The following is an 18,344-nucleotide window of genomic DNA, read 5'->3' on the forward strand; positions in this document are numbered from 1 at the left end:
CTGTATCAGATGATGGAATTTTAAGAATTTAAGACTGACCAAGAGTTAGTCTGAGAAAAGCAGGGAGGCTATAAAGAAACCCTTATGGGGTAACTCTATCTAGTCGGGGCAGATAAATCAGCAAGGACAACCTTTCCCATGACCTTCCCACCTCTTTCTTTCCTAAATAATTTCCCCAAATTCTCTTTGGAAGGAATTCGCTCTTTAATGAATGTCTCCTTTTATTGCAAAGCTTAAAGCCAGGCAAGAGTTGTATTGAAAGGGAGTATGAAGAGAAAGGTATGTATGCAGAGGTACATGCAGGCTAACTTCTAGAAAGAAACCATAGCAAGAAACATCAACTCTTGTTTACCTGGTAGTGAAAAGCCTCCAGCTAGTTTAAAAGCCCCGATCACAAAGCATACTTCTGCAGAAGGCAAAAAATTCTACCAGTAGTATAAATCCTGTAGGCTAATTGATAAAACAATTTTGTGACTCATGATTTCTGTGTAACAAAATGAACTATCAAGACTCCTCCAGATCGCTTACATTCCCATATATAGTTTACCCGTGAACAACGTGGGGGTTAGGGTGCTGCACTCTGCATAGCCACCAACGCACATGTAATTTTTGACATTCCCCACACTTATCTACTAATAGTCTACTGTTGACCAGAAGTCGTCCTATCAACAATTGATTAACACATATTTCATATATTATATGTGTTATATGCTGTGCCCCTACACCAGAGTCAGCTGGGGAAGATGTTAGTTAAAAAATTATAAGGAAAATAACATTTACAGTACTGCACTGTATTTATCCAAACAAAACTGTGTATAAGGGGACCCGTGTGATTCAAACCACATTGTTCAAAAAGTTGACAAGGGTCAACTGTATTTTAAAAGACAGAATGGTTTTCCACAGTGTGTAGCATCCTGAGGTAGATAAGAGTCATGCAAATGATGATTAAGCACCTTAGACCTATTTCTATTGCTTTTGGCACAGAGGGTCCCCATCAGCACCCCTGTCTTGTAGACACGCAGCCCATGATCGACGGGTCACAACACACTTTTCCAAAACAGCAACATCCCACGGATGGAGTCAAGCGTCTGTGAGACTCCACCTGAGGACATGGGCCATCACGCAGGTAGCGTTGGACCCGCAATACCTTCGCTTCCTCCTAACAAGAAAGGGCCCTCACCTTAGTAACGCAGAGTCTTAAAAGCACGCTGCTTCTTTTGTAAAAGGAGGATGTCGGCTCATGACATTCGGAGCACTTACCCCTCCAGCTGCTCCTCTCCTAAGATCTGGCGAAGGTTTTTGAGGAAGGACAAGGAGACCAAGGCGTGGGAATGGCGGATCTTCACGTAGCCTGTCACCACCTCGATGAGTCCCATGAAGTTCTCCAGCTCCGAGGCAATGTTATCTGCACGAAGAGGGGGGCCGCGTTAGCGAGCGTTCGCGAAGCATGAGGATGCCACACTCGGCTTCCCACAAACGTGTTTGGAGAACGATTCCGTGGCAGGTCGTGGTGCCACTGAGAGGCTCAGGCCGCTGGTGCAGGAACTTGCCATCCCTGTCAAAAACGTACTTCCCTGGGCTTGACTTTGAACAACCTCTCCTGGGACAGGGCCCCACAAGAGTCAGGGGAAGGAGACTCTCTAGAAGGCTGGGTACCATAGCTCCCGGGCTGATTAACAGAATGTAAAATCATAAATACCAGACTGCCAATTAGCGAAGGCTGACAAATCTGGGGAATGTCTTTTAATACGCTCTGTCAACAGACAGTGCTGCCTCCACAGTACAAGGGCATGACTAAATAAACAACGTTTTCTCGGTCTCATTAGGAACTGCCTTTGCTGCATTTCTAGTTCCTAAGATACAGGGATCTATATTTAAAGGGTCCATCTTACTAAGATTGGAAGAAAACACACCAAAATGTTAATGATGGTTATCTGCTGGTGATGTTTAAAAATTCGTTTCTGTGCTTCTGTTTTTATAATGCACACATATGATTTTTCTCTAAATGTTTTTTATAATGCACACATATGATTTTTTTCTGAGCGTTTTTATAACAACACATGATTTTTAAGTGTTTTTTATAATGCACACGTATGATTTTTTTCTGAGTGTGTTTATAACGCACACATGATTTTTTTTCTGAGGGTTTTTTATAACACACACATAATTTTTTTCTGAGGGTTTTTATAACGACATGTAAGATTTTTCATAACGAGAGAATAGTTGGAGAAAGAGCTGCTACTACTACCTATGTGAAAACAACATAATGTATCAATGGTGTATTTCCTGGAATCTTGTTATAAACACAGGAAGTTGCCTGCAGTTGATATTTCAAGGAAAAGATCCTGAATTTTAAATGTGGGGCGGGATGCATGCCTGATATGAACATTTAAAAAAAAAAAAAGAAGAAGAAGGTTTGGTACTTAAAGGATATGTTCTAGGGATAAGGACATCTTTTCAAAAATTAAGAAATCTAGTAAGAGCAAAAGGAATAAAGCTTTAGAAGCACCTTAAGGGTAAGAAAATTCTAGCCAGAGATGCCAAGCTATCTCTGTGGTGGTTGTGTCAAAAGTGTTATGAAAAATCAGGGGTTTCAAAAACTCCAAATGGACTGAGCATAAACATGTCTCTGCCATCTTGAAACTATAAGAGCTCCGCTCACTCACTGAACACAGAGTATTAAGGACAAGTAAATTCACAGAATAAATAAATCAGTCTTTTTTTTTTTCTCCATCTGTAAAGATTTCTCCCCAAAAGGATTTAGGGAACCTCGAGGTGTTCTTACTACTTTTATTCTAGTGTAGGCAACGATCATCAGTACCTTGACTGAGTGGTCCCAGTGATGGAGAATTTAAGGCTAGAAGCTGTTGTCAGCTGAAGATCAGAAACGAAAATATCACAGAATAAGTCCATGAGTAATGCTTCTGCACACATGCAATTACCAGGAATGCCATCTACTCCAAATGATGGCAATCTTACAGGGGTGAAGACTGAAGCTTTGATGACATGCACTTGTATTTTTTTTTTTTCCGGCTCTCCAAAGTAAATTAGGAGATTAACCACTCTTTGGACTCAATAAAATTTCAAAGTGGTATCATTAAACTCTTCTCTTTGCTCAGTCTCCTCAATACATTCAAGTAACCAAAACTCTTTGGACTTGGAGCCACGTGATCTCGCTCCAGCTGCAGGCTGCAGGGTCATACCTTTGGTCTACCAGCCTCTTCTGGGGCTTGTGTGTGTTGGGACCTGCATCTCCTGCAGGGGCGATGGGACTAACAGAAAGACGAGTGGCGACCCACAGCGCGAATCGACACTGAGCCCACGACTAAAAAACAGACTGCCTTTCAATCTGTTTTTTTATCTTGAAGGGAAACTCAAAAAACAGGTGTTGGGCACGAGGCTTATACACCATGTTGTTTTTCTAGGCCCGTACTGCAGTTGTGAGGCACGGATGGGAAGGAAAGACAGCAACAAAAGGAAACCAAGGGATCCAGCCATCTCTTCCGGGGGGATGGAATACTTACTGCCTCGGCGGATATTAATGAGCAGATTGCCCTTGAAGATGGTGCATCCTTGGAGCATTTGAGCAGAGGTAACAGAATCAATGGTCTTTGTTTTCTTCTCCTCCTCGCAGACCTTGGGGCAAGGACCTTCACAAGGGATGCAGTACATGCTGTTGAAGATAAAGAATCAACCAAGAGAACTGAGTCAGGCTCCGTGCATTAAAAAAAAAAAATCATGAAGGTACGCTTTTATTCTGGTTGTTTTTGCGGCACATGTTACAAAATGCAACGGTTCTGAAGCACGTAAGTGAGCACGCCACATCTCATCCCTAAGCCACCCAGGATAAGCCACTCAAGTTGCAACCAAAAGGAGAAAGTGCCTACAAAGGAAAAGTGTGCCTCTTGTTTCCAGACAAAATATGTGGTGCACCCTTGAGGCATCCTATCGGCTGGGGAGCCAGCTGGTTCCATGTGGGAGAAAACAGCCTGGAAGAAAGGACACATTCGCTGGTGGCTCCTGTGGAAAATGGGGCCGCTCTCCGATGTTGTGGCCTTCCCTGGCACAGCCTGGGAGACTGCACAGGGAGAGCACAGGGCCAGCGGTGTCTCCGCCACAAAGGGGATACTAACTCTCGAGGCCCGCCTCCCAACCAAACCCAGTGAGGGATTCCCAAAGGCATGTGGAATAGCACAGATCCATCATTTTCTTGCTAAAGCACAAATGAAATTATGTCTGGACGGTGTTTTGCAGCAACTTATAAATGGATCTGGGTGGTTTTCTCCACTGTACACGCAATGAAAGCGAGGAACTTGCACTACTTTGTAATGAACTCCTGTTTCAAACGCTATCCCAAACATCCTGCTAACCACCAAGATTCAGGGATCAGTGAGTGAGACTGGCACTTCTCCTGATCACCTACGGTTGTTTAAGAAACAGAGGACAAAATGCTCATCAGGTTGCTGAACCACAGACCCGGGATCAAAGTGGGTTGATTTCCAAACAAAATAAAAGGTACAACCTTATGGAACATGTGTGTAATAAACAGAATGGTGAACTGATGAGCCAGGTGTATTTCCAGTGTTGTTCTTGAATGGTCTTTTCAACTTCATGAAGGTAAGTAAAAAACATTCAAGAAAGCAGTTGTAACTCTCTTCTCATGAAAGTCTTTTTTTTTTTTTTTTTTAATGGAACTTTCCTGCATATCTAAGGCAATGGCGCAGGAGTTTGTTTTGTTTATAAGCTCATAGGTAAACAAAATTTCCCTGTTCTTTTCCCATTTCATGTCAGGAGAATGCCAGGCAACGTTTCCCAAGGAGCTGGGCCAAGCCCAGAAAGGCAGATTTCTCTCTCCTGTAACATCACACACAACATTCTTACTTCTACCGTGGGTAGTAGCTTCCCTTCAGCACTTTTTGTTGGTCGTTTATTACTTCTAACTCACCTACACACCACATAATACACCCACCCTCCCTTTCAAAAACCTTTTTTTTTTCCTTGAAATAATTACAGATTCACAGAAAGTTATAGAGTACAGAAAGGTCTCCTGGACCCCTCACCTACTTTCATCATCTAAAGGTTACATCTTCTATAATAATAATGCAATAGCAAAACCAGGTAATTAACACTGCTACAATGTACCTATAATTCTGTGTGTGTCATCTTATCTCTTGTGTGATCTTCATGCAGTCAAGTTACAGACGTACCTCACGAAGCTCTCCCATACAGCCACCCTGTCCTCATTTCCCTAACTCCTTCCTGGTGACCACCGATCTGTTCTCCAACACGGGAATTTTGTCATTTTTGAGACTGTTATATAAATGGAGTTACACAGTATGTGACCTTTTGAGACTGGCATATGAGTCTCTGGCATAGTATGAGACCTTTTGACACACAGCATAACGTCCTTGAGATCTTTCCGAGTTGTTGTGTATTTCAACACTCTGCTCCCTTATATTGCTGAATTATTCCTCCATGGTATGCATGTAACACAGCGTGCTTAACCATTTACCTACTGTGGAACATCTAAGTTGTTTTCAGTCTTTGGCTATTACAAATGAAACTGCTATGAACAACTGTGCACCTGTTGTTCTGTGGACGTATGTTTTCATTTCTCTGGGATGAATGTCCAGTAGTATAACTTCTAGGGTCGCGTGTTAAGTGTATGTTTAGTTTTCCCTGACGTTTTATTCAAATAGCAATTTCTGAACCAAACACCTTTGCTAAACTGTCTAGGAATCATCTAGCACTTTAAAAATGTTTTTCCAAGGAAGTGCTCTGATTACATGTTTATAGATTAAGCTTCCTTGAATCCATTCTGGTACGGAGGGGGTATAAACAGCATTAATAAATATTTTAAACTCAGTGTCAAATAGGCCTTAAAGGCTGAGAGGGGTATTTATTCTTTCTTGACGGTGTTTTATCTTAAAATAGAAGAGGTATATCTGTAGCTCTGAACAGACTATAAGGGCTGGTAGGGAAAATAACAGCTCGATTCTTTGAAAACGCACTGCAGTGGGAGAAACAACACTGTTGAAATGCTTAGCACTCCCTTCCTTCTGGCGCACTACATTGCAGGACGGGGTACCCCGAGGACAAAGATGGTAGCACCCCCAGTTCTTGCACCAGCTGCCCTATCTCCATTCCCACTCCCACGGAGGAAGCATAGCTGCGCCTCATGTGGGTTCCAGGCATTGCCCAGGGCACTGGGAAAGCCCTCCTAAGTTCTAAGTCTGCCAATAAAAGGGGACTGAAATGTGGTAGACTTAATTCTGGGTGGAACGTGTATACTTTAGAGCTCATTGTGAGTCCCTGGCACACTATCTTTTAGTTAAAGCCATTATAACAGGTGAAAAGCTGTTCTATGTCTAATATTATGAAATAATGTCAGTTCTAGCTTTGTTTTGAAATTAAGCCTAGGGTATAAGCCACATCTCCAAATATTACACTGGAATACACAATCCCCTTTTGAAAGACTTGCTTGAGGGGTGCCTGGGTGGCTCAGCGGGTTAAGTGTTCAACTCTTCGTTTAGGCTCCCATCCTGAGCTCACGGTTCATGGGTTCGAGCCCCGTGTCTGGTTCTGCAGTGATAGCACGGAGCCTTCTGGGATTCTTCCTCTCTTGGCCCGCGCCCCCAACCACCCCCACCCCCACCAGCTTGTGCATGGGTGCTCTCTCTCTCTCAAAATAAATAAATAAAACTGCTTGGTGCAGTTACCAGAAATAGACTGCAGCAAAAAGCAGGTGAGTTGCACATTCAAAATTAGTGTTTACTTTTCTAATAGTATTTTTTACTTGCAGAAGATTGCTACAGAACCCAGGCACATAAGGGTCTCCTGGTGCTAAGCTAATCATGAAGGAAGCATTTGGCCCACTGCAACTGAACTATTCTTCCCTAAAAGTCCTCTGCTCTAACAGGAGGGAAGAACAACCCCATATCCCTAGTCTTCTTTTGATTCCAGGGCTATAGTTCCCTATTTTACAACAATGCTATTATTGCTTTTTGAAAAACATAAGCCAACAACAAATTTACGGAAGCCCGGTGGGCATGCACGAGGGGGATGGTCTCTGCTGTGGACAACTTCTTTGCTTCCCAAGTGAAGTCCCCACGTTCAGGAAGGAAAACGAGAGAGACGGACAAAAAACGAGGGAAGGTGACGGTGGAGGAAGCCAGCGAGCGAGAGGAGCAGGTGCTGACGGACAACAGGTTACTTTATAAGCTGCCGGTTAGTCTGGTGCTGCTAGCATGGGCACAGGATGGAGCTTGTGTTATCGGACTTTTGGGCCTGCAGGCTGCCCCAGGGATGCTTGGCTCGGCTTGGCTTTCCGCCTGTGCTCCCAAAGACTTCACTGGGCCTGTGCCGGGTGGCAGGAAGTGGGGCAGGGCCATCCTAAGTCTATAGCCCTCCCAGGTCTCCCCCACACCCCAGCACAGCCTGGATGGTAGCCTGGCAAGTGCAGGAGGGGAGAGAGTGACCTCCAGGCCGTACCTAGGCCAGCAAGTCAGGTACTTAATTTCAAATGGCCAGGTAGTACACTTCCACAACAAATGCAAGCCATTTATTATTATTATTATTATTATTATTATTATTATTATTTTATTATTATTATTATTATTATATTTATCATTATTATTACTATTATTGTCCAACTGCTCTTAGAATCTCCTACAAAATGTCAGTTACGCCTGTCCTCTCAAGTGGACCCATCGCTCTTAACCTCCCGGGGTTCCCACCGCCCAGATGGAACAAGGGCAGCGCAAACCTCCCTGCTCCCCGGGGGGGGGTGGGGGGGTGGTGGGGGTGGGAAAGCGGGGACTGCGGGACTGACCTCTGACTCCCATTCCGGATGAACCCCGAGGGGCACTCCTGCATGCACTCGCCGTCATGGATCACGAACCCCTCGGAGTCGCTGCTCTCGGCGCTGGGGATGTTGGCGCAGAAGTCGCGGTCCACGCAGCGCCAGCCCTCAAAGCGGTAGGTGTTGGGCGGGCAGGTGGGCACGCAGACGCCGGCGTAGTAGTAATGCCTGCAGGCCACGCAGGCCGTGTCGTTGTCCGGCGCGCTGCAGCTGCCCAGGCACTCGGGGTGACAGCACTCGTTGCTGTCCGTGCACGCCCGCTTCCCGCACGCGCTCGGGCACACTGTGGGGGCGGAGGGGACAGCGTGTGAGACTGGCAGGGGCTGGACAGCCTCCTCCGGGCCTGGCCTGCATGGTGGCCGGCCCCTCCCCCCCCCCCCCATCCCCACCGGATCTCTCCAGTGACCGACAACCTACCACCCACCCACCTACCCGACCACCCCGCTCTGCAGTCCCCACTGACTCGCAATGACAGTATTACAGACCCTAATCACACTTTCATCAAGGCAGGGAGAATATACTCTGTATTTGGAGTCAGGAGACCAGGTTTAAAGTCCAGCCTCTCCTATTTGCTCCCGTTTGTTCCTGATGAGTCATTAGCTTCTCTGACCTTGACCCTCTCTCTTTTCTCATCTATAAAATGAGGGTAGTAACATCCACATTAGAAGTTTGCCCCAGGCCAATGTGATAATGTGGTAGCCCTATGGGAACAATACGGTGTATTATTCCTTTAAAAAGCATTATGCGCTGTTCATTCTGCATTTTGAATGTATGCCTTGAATATCTTAAAAAGCCTCCGTGTGCAGAAATAGTTATTTCAAAGATTATTTTATTATTTATGATATTAAGAGTATCTTAAAATCGTTTAAAAAATCATTTACTTTAAAAATGATTAACCTAGAATATAGTAAAGACCATACTATTCAGGTTTACAAAATGGCTTTAGAGAAGTTTGTGTCTGCTTGGATATCAAAGGTCTGATTCCAAAAAATGATGGTATTAACTTACTCCCGTATCTTAACCTATTATATAACTGAGAGGACCCTGCGCGGACTGTTTTCCTCAAATACAAAAACAAAACAAAACAAAGCAACAAAAAAAAGGGTGGGTGGGCAGTGTCTCTGAGTCCGGAGGATTCACAGCGTATTAGAAACATTCTCCTTTGAGCCCCTCTGCTCAACTTAAGTGAAAGCGGTGCCTAAAAACCAGAGATCCACAATTCATGTCCCAAGCAGATGAGCTAGCATTTGTCTCCATAACAATGCTGTAATGATCACACTCCATGGGGCTGTTAGCCTCACTGGCAGATAAAATATAAATCAACAAAAATATGAAATCTGGTTTGTATTAGATGTCTCCTACTTTTTCTTGAGCTGAGAAACAACACAAAATTATTTAAATATGTATATTATTGACTCTGACATATATTACTTAGTGAAGATTCTATTGTTTTTCCTTATAATCAAAATATATACTCAAAATAGTATCAGAGATCACAATTAAGAAATGAAAATATATAGGAGATCTAGTCCATTTGCCTCAAATGCCCCCTTTATTAATACCTTCATGTAGAACGCCCCCACGCCCCTCCCAGGTCCCTTCCTACGCATGTGCATGTACATATAAATATCTACAAAAAAAGAACAAACCATTCTGAAACCATTTTTTGCCATAATATACCATGGATTCCGTAATCACTTAACACCTGCATTGCATCTCACAGTATAGTGTAGGTTATAACCTGTCTCCTACTATGAGACATTCTGTTTACTCCCAACATTCTGTTTACATCCCAATATTATTACAATGAACACTGCAATCTTCATGAGAATCCTTAATTATTTCCTTAGGATCAATTTCCAGAACTGACCTCGCCAAGTCAAACTATGCTCTGGAAAGTTTGTGCCAATTTACACCCTACCAGTTGCATCCAAGAGTTCCTATCTTACTGCAAATAGGTGAATTTAAAAATGGACATCAGAACTTGGACATTCAAATAAAAACTGTCACCTCTGAAGAAAACGGACAAATTCTCAGGATACTGTTGAGCTTCTTAAAATAATTTTGCAAGCGTCTCCTTTGAAATCATCTTTTGGCAGAGACGGTAAGTTGCCTTCCGTTATCTATTCTTTTCATCTATTTTGGTAATAGAACCTTGAGTTTTTAATTGGGCATGTTGCCCCCAAAATATATCTAGATATTACCTCTCCTAGCCTCTCCTGTAGCTAGAAGTGACATATGTCCTAGTCAGTGAGATGTAAGAAAACCTTTTGGCTAGAACTTACTGGAAGATTCCTTAAAACAGAGTGAGCATGCCCTCCCTCCTTGCTGGCTGGAATGTAGGATCAATGCATCAAGCTCAAGCAGCCATCTTGGACCATGAGGTAGGCCATTAAGAAGGTAGAACAAGATAAAATGATCTTGGTCCCTCATAACCGTGGACTGCTTACCTCTAGACTTCTCTAGATGAGAGAGAAGTAAACTTTTATCTTATTTATGTGCCTGCTATTCGTTAGATCCAACTGAAAAAATCCCAACTGAGATGCACACCTTCAGAGCTACTTACAAGCAAAGAAGACAACCATTCTTGTTGGTTTATGTCATTTTTGTTTACCAGGATTGCCTCAATGACTTCTGGCTATTTCTAAAAACTAAGCTACCCAACAAATAACGAGAAGTAACTATCTCTAAGCACACCAACAAAGTATGTATTATAGACAGGAGTTCCTAAAATGTTGAGATACAAATATTGTCTACCAAGGAGACCATCTTGAAGAGGGTAACACTAATTTGAATTTATAAGCCTTGCATATCTGTAGTAAATGCACACAGACATGTGCATGCATACGTGCACACACACAGGTTCTACCATCAGCTCTCACACATGAACATATCTAATAATAAAATAGATTAAAAGACTATTTAATTTCAAATATATCCATTATGGAGGTAACCTCAAGGCTCAAGATCTAAAGAACAAACAAACTGTGCATCTTTGGTTCAGGTTTTTTAAACTAGTAACAGGAACAGAAGGCCATTTATCCTTTAGTTATCTACCTGTTTAGCAAGTGTTCATTTAGCAACGTGCTGCACCTGTGTGTCAGATGTTGCCCTCAAGGAATGGACAATATGGCAGCTGAGTACAGGGCGAATGGAGGTGCATGGCATGCCCTGGGAACCAGGGAAGGTTTTGAAGAGGTACTGAGGCTAGAGCTGCAAGATGAAACATGATAAGGATGAGAATAAAGAATAACACAGATGAAGGGCACCCGGGTGGCTGTCGGTTGAGCATCTGACTTCAGCTCAGGTAATGATCTCCCGGGTTGTGAGTTCGAACCTCACGTTGGGCTCACTGCTGTCAACTTGGAGCCCACTTAGGATCCTCTGTCCCCCTCCCCACCCCCCGCTCTCAAAAATAAACATAAAAAACCCCCTGAGTCCCAGAAACTGGGACCAGTATCTGCTTGCGAAACCCCCTTTCCCTCGCTTATGATTTAAATAAAATGCTACGTAAAATCATAAGTAGCAGACGTTCACAGTAAATAGTATTAAAAACTCAAGAGCATTTAAAACAATGAAAAAATATCCCCGTGCACCGGCTGGTAATCAGTTATACCCAAATGCAAATGTTGCGCATTTCCAGTATGAGAAAGAAAGAAAGAAAAACCCTGACAAAGTATCTGCAGCTTTATTTTGCATTCCATTCCCCATTCCAGTGGAAATAGCATCTCTGGGCAGTGGTCCACCGAGACCCTTCAAAGGAGTGCATTACATGGAGCGGCACGGTCAGTCAGTTCTTGCCACAAGCAGCACACAGGCTGGGGAATTAGGGTTTTGTTTCAGCGACGGGAGCTACTTCAGAAGGAATTTCAGAAAAGCTTAAATTAGGTAAAATCATGTTATTTATAGGCAGAACAATTCCTCTTAAAGGGATCACAAATCAAGGGGTTCCTTTGTGTTACATGATCTAAACTGCACGCCACATATTGAATACTCTAGGGGAATAAAAACGGGGTGTGACGGGGACAGAGGAGAAAGGAGAGGTCACTTGTTTTCTGGAGGACAAACTCTAAATAAGAGGCTGCTCCAGAGACGGAAGCTGGTGTTCCCCCAGCAGCACAATCAGAGGATTCTGGGAGGCAGGAGAACACTCAGGAAGTTCAGGATTAGAGAGTCCTGGAGTCAGCCCCAGAAGCCTGCTGTAAATTTTGTCTCTTCTCAATGTATATAAATATTATTAGTGTTTAGGACTATTAAGGGATTTCTTGAAAAGCCCTGGGCAGTGCGTCTCGCCAGCAGATGGATGGCTGCTCCACACAAATGCCAAAACTTAAAATTTAGTACAGTTACCAAATTTCCAATTACGGAGCTGTAGAAGAAAAAGAAGAGAGCCTCTTCCCTGGCTTTCATGAATAGGAGGACACCTAACATGATTAAAAGGCATTTCAGCTTTTCAAAATAAGAGGAAAATGGAAGCTGCTATAAACTAACAAACACACAGGGAGAAAAGCAAATTTATTTTGCCCACGAGATCCTTCTATTCATTGGGATTCTCAGAATGACCAACAATAAAAACAAAAGCCTATCTAAACTGCTGGAAAAACTAACGACATGTCCCACACCAACCACTAAAAGGATTAATTTGGGGTCACGGCCACACAAAAATGAGGTGTTGCATTTAAAAGCTCATTCCCTTCATTTTGGGGGGCAGCAAATAAGTCACATATCAGCCTTTAACTTCTTCCCTCACCGGTGTCCTTGTACTTATTAAGTTCCTTCTAGTTTTTAGTGTTTTGTTTTTGTTTTTGTTTTTTACATTTGTTTTTGTTCTTGCCAGTCAGTTCCTTAACAATCTTTACCAAAGAGAAGCCATTTTAAAACCGATTATGAAGTGTTCGGTTGGAACTGAAGGTGGAGAACTCAACCTCTTCTCACGGAACAAAAAATTGAAAGGGGGCCATTTTGGAAATTATTTGGGATAAAATTGTGACAAAGAATAGAAATAGTTCATGGATGTTCGAGTGAGGTCAAACTTCTGAGTCAAAACACAGGCTAGTTTTGAGACATCTTAATTATTTCTGGGTTACCCTCTGTGACACATGCCTTTCCTGACTGACATGCATCCTTATGCATAAAGGTGAACCACGGCTAACTCCAGGAAAATGCACTTTAATTTCCAAAGTGCATAAGGGACATGCAGGGGCAAGAGAAATTTTATGGTTTTCTCGTCCTGCTAGGGGAGGAGTTGACTCCATCAGATAGAATCGTGAGCAGGGGGAGGGGAGGGACGCCAGCTGGGTGAGCTGAATGCCCAAATCCATTCAAGGCTGTCGGCATTGTCCTCCAGGGAGCACTCAGCCACAGGTGAGGGGATGAGAAAGGCTCCTTTGGACTGTTAAATATCAGCCTTAGGAGCCAGGCCCTAGGCTAGGTCCTATAGACACACAAGCACAGGACAGCCAGCCCTCCTGGGGCTCCCCACCCTGAGGACAGGCAGTGGGAGTACCAAGAGAGGCAAGCAAGGGACCAGTGAGGAGAGCTTTACAGGAGAAGGGACTGCCAGGAGCTTGAAAAGCCAGCAGGAGCTAGCAGGTGCATGGGGGTGCTGGCAGAACTGATGGGGAACGCAGGCCAGGAGAACCAGACTCAGGAAGAATGTGTGACTGACCAAGGCTTTGGGGACTGCAGGGGTACAGGAGACAGAGAGGAAAGATGGTGAGACCCAAGTTAGAGGTGAGAAGGGCCTTTTAACCCACAAGTAGGAGTTTGGACTACTCTTAAAGAGGAAAAGGATGCTATTTAAGGATTCTAAGCTGGGCGTCACATGAGCAGATGTACATTTTAGAAGGATCACTCTGGCTGCTATATGGAAAACAGAAAGGACGGGTGACCCACGGAGTCACAGTTGCCATCACCGTGCGCCGTGACAGTGGTCCAGATCAAAGAGGCAGTGATGCGGATGGGGAGAGCAGGCAGCTTGAAGATACATCTGGAGAATGTGGGAAGTGTGGCGAGCTTTTGTTTTCGGAGGGACAGAGAAAGATCAGTTCAGTTTGGGATGTGTTGCTTGGTGTATGCCAGATGCTCTCACACTGTAAAATAATCTTCAATCTGTCCTCCCTTTTATCCTCATGCATACTCCTCCCCACCCGTCACCCCAAGCAAAGACCTCCATCAATGGGAGCAGAGTGTGAGGAACATCAAGGCTTCCCTGGCTCAGGGAGAGCTGCTACATTTTATCCCAGTGTATTAGGCTGGGCTCTCTAAACAAGTCAGCTAGCGTCAAAAGCAGGCTTATGGGAAAATGCTTAGAAGCCATGAAATAAATGGAAAATACAGCTGGTACAACTATGTATGAGCTACACACATACCTGTGTGTGTGTGTGTGTGTGTGTGTGTGTGTGTGTGTGTGTGTATGGCACATATTTATAGTAAAGCACAATTTCCTCAAAAGGAAGACAAGAAGAATCTACCTATCAAGTTTCTTGACATCCTGAGAACTGGCTAATGGAAAACTCTGGAGAACCACTGCCTTGAAATCCCAAGCAGAGCTTAAAACAACTGGCAGACAAGCTTCTGCCTGGAAGACTGTCGTATAAGCCAAATCAGTTACCCCTGGCAAAAGAAAGTTCACCTGGCAACCGGTATCTTAAAACGTTCCCCATAGAAAGTCACATTTGCAACAATGTTTCTCTTAAGGCCAAAAGAAACCTCCTCCTGTACTAGAGAAAACTGATTGCATTCAGGTTAGATTCCTGAAGATACTCGGTCTTCTCTGTTGGATCCAAGAGCATTCGGTGTGTCCACTGAAGGTTCTTTCTGAACCTGTCAACACAGTGAGCCTCATTTTCTCCCAAATGTGTACCAAGGAGTTCCTCTTTGCAATCTGAAGCGGTTTTCAAGACCCAGTTTGGAGTCCACTTTTTTCCTAACAGGAAGGCCCCTGGACAAAGCATCCTTGTGTTAACATACGAACTTTCTGAGATACGGAGGTTTGTAAGGGGGGGGGAAGAAGTTACATACTTCTCCTTACTACTCCCTCCCTGTTAACTGTCTTCTTGCACCTTCCACTCCATCTAAAGGGTCCACTCTGGGGCATGCAACAGCAGGCAGCCTTGTGCAAGAAGCTTCTAGGGCCATTAGATCTGTCTCCAGTTCAGAAGTGACAAGTACTGTGGTCACGTTCACCCCTTTCATCCAAGCACAGAGCCTTAGAGCTGAAAGGGAGTTTAGAGGTCATTCATCCATGCCTGTCTCAGACACTTCTCTGCAAATGTCTAGGGGGTTCTTCACCTTAGAGAAAGTGCTACTCCAACGGCCAGACAGCACCAACCTTGATTAAGTTCTTCTTTACACCCAATGAGCGTGCATTTTCCTCCTCCTTGGCACTCTCCCCAGACCCCAATGGGTGTCTGATACTCAGGGTAAGCACAGGCTTTCTTCTTTACAGGTCAGACTTTCAAATACTCAGGCTCCAAATTCCAACACGGTGATCCTGGCCTCCCTCTGAATGCTTTACTCAGTCACAGCTCATGTAACATACATGAGTACCACTGCTTCTCAACACCTGCCCCCAAACCTACTCTTAACACGGCGGTAGTAGATGGGACAGTGTGGAATGCCAGGGGACTAGAAGACCAATGGTGGTCTTCTGTGACCAAGGCAGTATGCTTGGGGTGATCACTGCAACTCCGAAATAACTATCATTATTGTGCTGAGATAGCTCATTCTGAGCTACTATTTGCCTAAAACTCCTGTCTTCTTTTTCAGATCAAAAATACCTGTTTGAGTCTCTCTTATATGGATGCAATTTTGGTCTAAATACAGGACTCTCTGTTAACATAAAGTTGACCTTCACTGAGCATTTTCACAGGCCTGACAATACACACCTAGTACCTTGTATACATTAATTTAATCTTCCTAATAATCACATGGGGTCAGTATCATTATCCTCATGGGTAGATGACCAAATGGAGGCACAGAGATGTAATCACCGTCCAGGGCTGTTCATGTACAATTTAATAATTGTTAGGCTGTAAAGCTGGGCTTCAAACCTAGATCTGTCAGACTGTTGGTGGTAGCCTCTTCACCCACTCTGTTCCATGGCGGGACTATGTTTCAGCCAGTCTGTGTCATCTAAAAGGAAAGAGCTAGGATATGGTTCTTATGCCACTTTTCTTTTTAAGCATGCATCCATCATGAAAAAAAATCCCAAGCCCCAGCACCTTTTTCTCCTCCCTGAGGTACACCATGTCATCAGAAGGAAGGAAGGACAACACCCACGAAACATGACACTCTGGAAAAGGGACAAGCATCCAGGTGATATTACGGAGATAACATGTCCCCACGAAGCCTTCTTTGTTTATTGAATTATAGCAAATAGAACCCTCAAGGACATTTTTTCCAGCACAAATTTGCAAGGCTGAACCCTGTCAGATGTACCATTAAATGTCACTGCTAAGTTGCAATACTGAAGTAACAGCTCCCATCATGGAGGGCACTGAGTTAGCACACATTCTGTGGGGCAAATGCAACTATATATAAATGACTGTGCTGTCAGGAAGCCCGACCAGTAAGACCCAGGGAGACTCAGTGACCCGCAGAACCCACGTCACCCAAATAAGTGTAACTCATGAAATTAGATAACCAGACTTCCATTTCCTTCACCAGTTAATATGTCTCAGCAAGACTGAAAACGTGGTCATGGAGGAGGAAGGGGAAAAAAAAAAGTTCCATGCCTTCCTCTAGGTCAGCTCATAAACACATATAATCAAGGCTTAAAGAAGTAAGAAATAGAAAATAGTTGAGCTCCAAGACTAGACCTCACTGTCCAGTACACAAGGTAAGCCAGGAGGTATGGGAGAACATTTCATACTGGCTACTGAAAGCATCAGTGAACATTTCATTTTTTTTTATTAAAAAATTTTTTTTTAATGTTTATTTGTTTTTGAGGGAGAGAGAGACAGAGTGTGAGCAGGGGAGGGGCAGAGAGAGAGGGAGACACAGAATCAGAAGCAGGCTCCAGGCTCCGAGCTGTCAGCACAGAGCCCGACACGGGGCTCGAACTCACAAGCTGTGAGATCATGACCTGAGCTGAAGTCGGACGTTCCACCGACTGAGCCACCCAGGCGCCCCGTGAACATTTCATTAATGAGCAAAAGAAATAATCATCTCCAGACAGTGCCTACTGGATTGCTTAAGTCTCCAAGGTCTGGTAAGTTGTGTTGGGAGGAGCACTGAGAAAACAGAGAAAACAGAAGCCGAAGGAAACAAGCAGCCCAGAATCCAGAAGGAGGAACGTTCTAGGTAGCACCATTATTAAGTCAAAATTTCCAGGGTTAACTAGTAAGAAGAGTAAGGAAAGCGCATCCATTAGAGCAAAGATACAATGTAAGATTACAATGGATATACCATGAAAAGCACAAGGCAGATCAGGAATCCTGTTCTGGCTGAGCTGGCTTGGGTTACTGTGGGTTATGTGAGTTTTTCCCTTCCTTCACACCTTTTTTTTATAACCGCTTTATTGAGATATAATTCACACACAATTCACCCCTTTAAAGTGTACAAATTGATGACTTTTAGTATCTGCACTCAATTGTGCAAACATCACCCCACAGAGAAACTGTGTACCTCTCATACCTCCCCCCCGCCCCCCCCCCAAATCCCCTCTCCAGCCCTGGGCAATTGCTAATCTACTTTCTGTCTCCACAAATTTGCCTATTCTGGACATTTCACACAAATGGAACCAGACACTGTGTGATCCTTTGTGGACAGCTTCTCTCACTTAGCATAACGTTCTCAAGGTTCCTCCACATTTTGGCCTGTGACAGTGTTTCATTCCCTCTATTTTCTATGAAACTTTGCTTGCGTGATCCACAGGTGGCAAAATTAGCCTTGTAAGTTAGCCTTTACTCCTCACATGTAGTGATGAAATCACAGGTCCATCGAGAGGCTGGTAGAGAGGCCGATCTGAACCCCAGAATCTATTCACAGTTTAGATTTGTTCTAAAGGAAGAAAGATGATACTTGTCAACTTGACTAAATTGTGTCATTCTCTGATATTAAGAAAAAAGAGGAATCACTATCTAATCTGTGGGGGAGAGGTCACCGGATCTGTGACGCTCTTACCTGCTTTGCCTGACGGAGGATAAAATATACCAATGGTAAGCCTTAATCTCTATAGAAATGCCTGGCAAATGGAGACGCTGCATCGCAGAAAATCTTCCTTAGGTGGGGGTGAGGCAAAAAGGAAAGGAATAAAGTCAGATATTAAGGGGCGGGAGGGGAGATTTGCCTTCCCACTCTCTTTACTTTTATAAAACAGTATTCTTTAAAAAAGAAATCAAATCATCCTAACGTACTTGAAAATCGTCCCCAAATTCTTTCTTCCAAACTCATATTCAAAGCCTACATGCAAACTTGGGAACCACAGACAAGACTCAGTGGGGAAAAAAGATCAAGGAAATGGGGGAACGTGTCGGGG

General features: G+C 43.9%; 1 protein-coding gene across 4 annotated transcripts in view; it reads right to left on the minus strand.

Annotated features, from left to right (window-relative positions):
- IGF1R (insulin like growth factor 1 receptor) overlaps positions 1 to 18,344 on the minus strand; it is a 299,971-nt gene that overhangs the window by 58,701 nt on the left and 222,926 nt on the right. For all 4 annotated transcript variants that reach the window (XM_042988145.1, XM_042988146.1, XM_042988147.1 and 1 more), the window contains 3 exons: positions 7,832 to 8,144; positions 3,525 to 3,673; positions 1,261 to 1,405 (listed from right to left, as the gene is read on the minus strand). In XM_042988145.1, coding sequence (XP_042844079.1) covers positions 1,261 to 1,405; positions 3,525 to 3,673; positions 7,832 to 8,144 — 607 coding nt within the window. The remainder of the gene's footprint in view (positions 1 to 1,260; positions 1,406 to 3,524; positions 3,674 to 7,831; positions 8,145 to 18,344) is intronic.

This window comes from Panthera tigris, chromosome B3 (genome assembly GCF_018350195.1).
Source record: "Panthera tigris isolate Pti1 chromosome B3, P.tigris_Pti1_mat1.1, whole genome shotgun sequence".
NCBI lineage: Eukaryota > Metazoa > Chordata > Mammalia > Carnivora > Felidae > Panthera > Panthera tigris.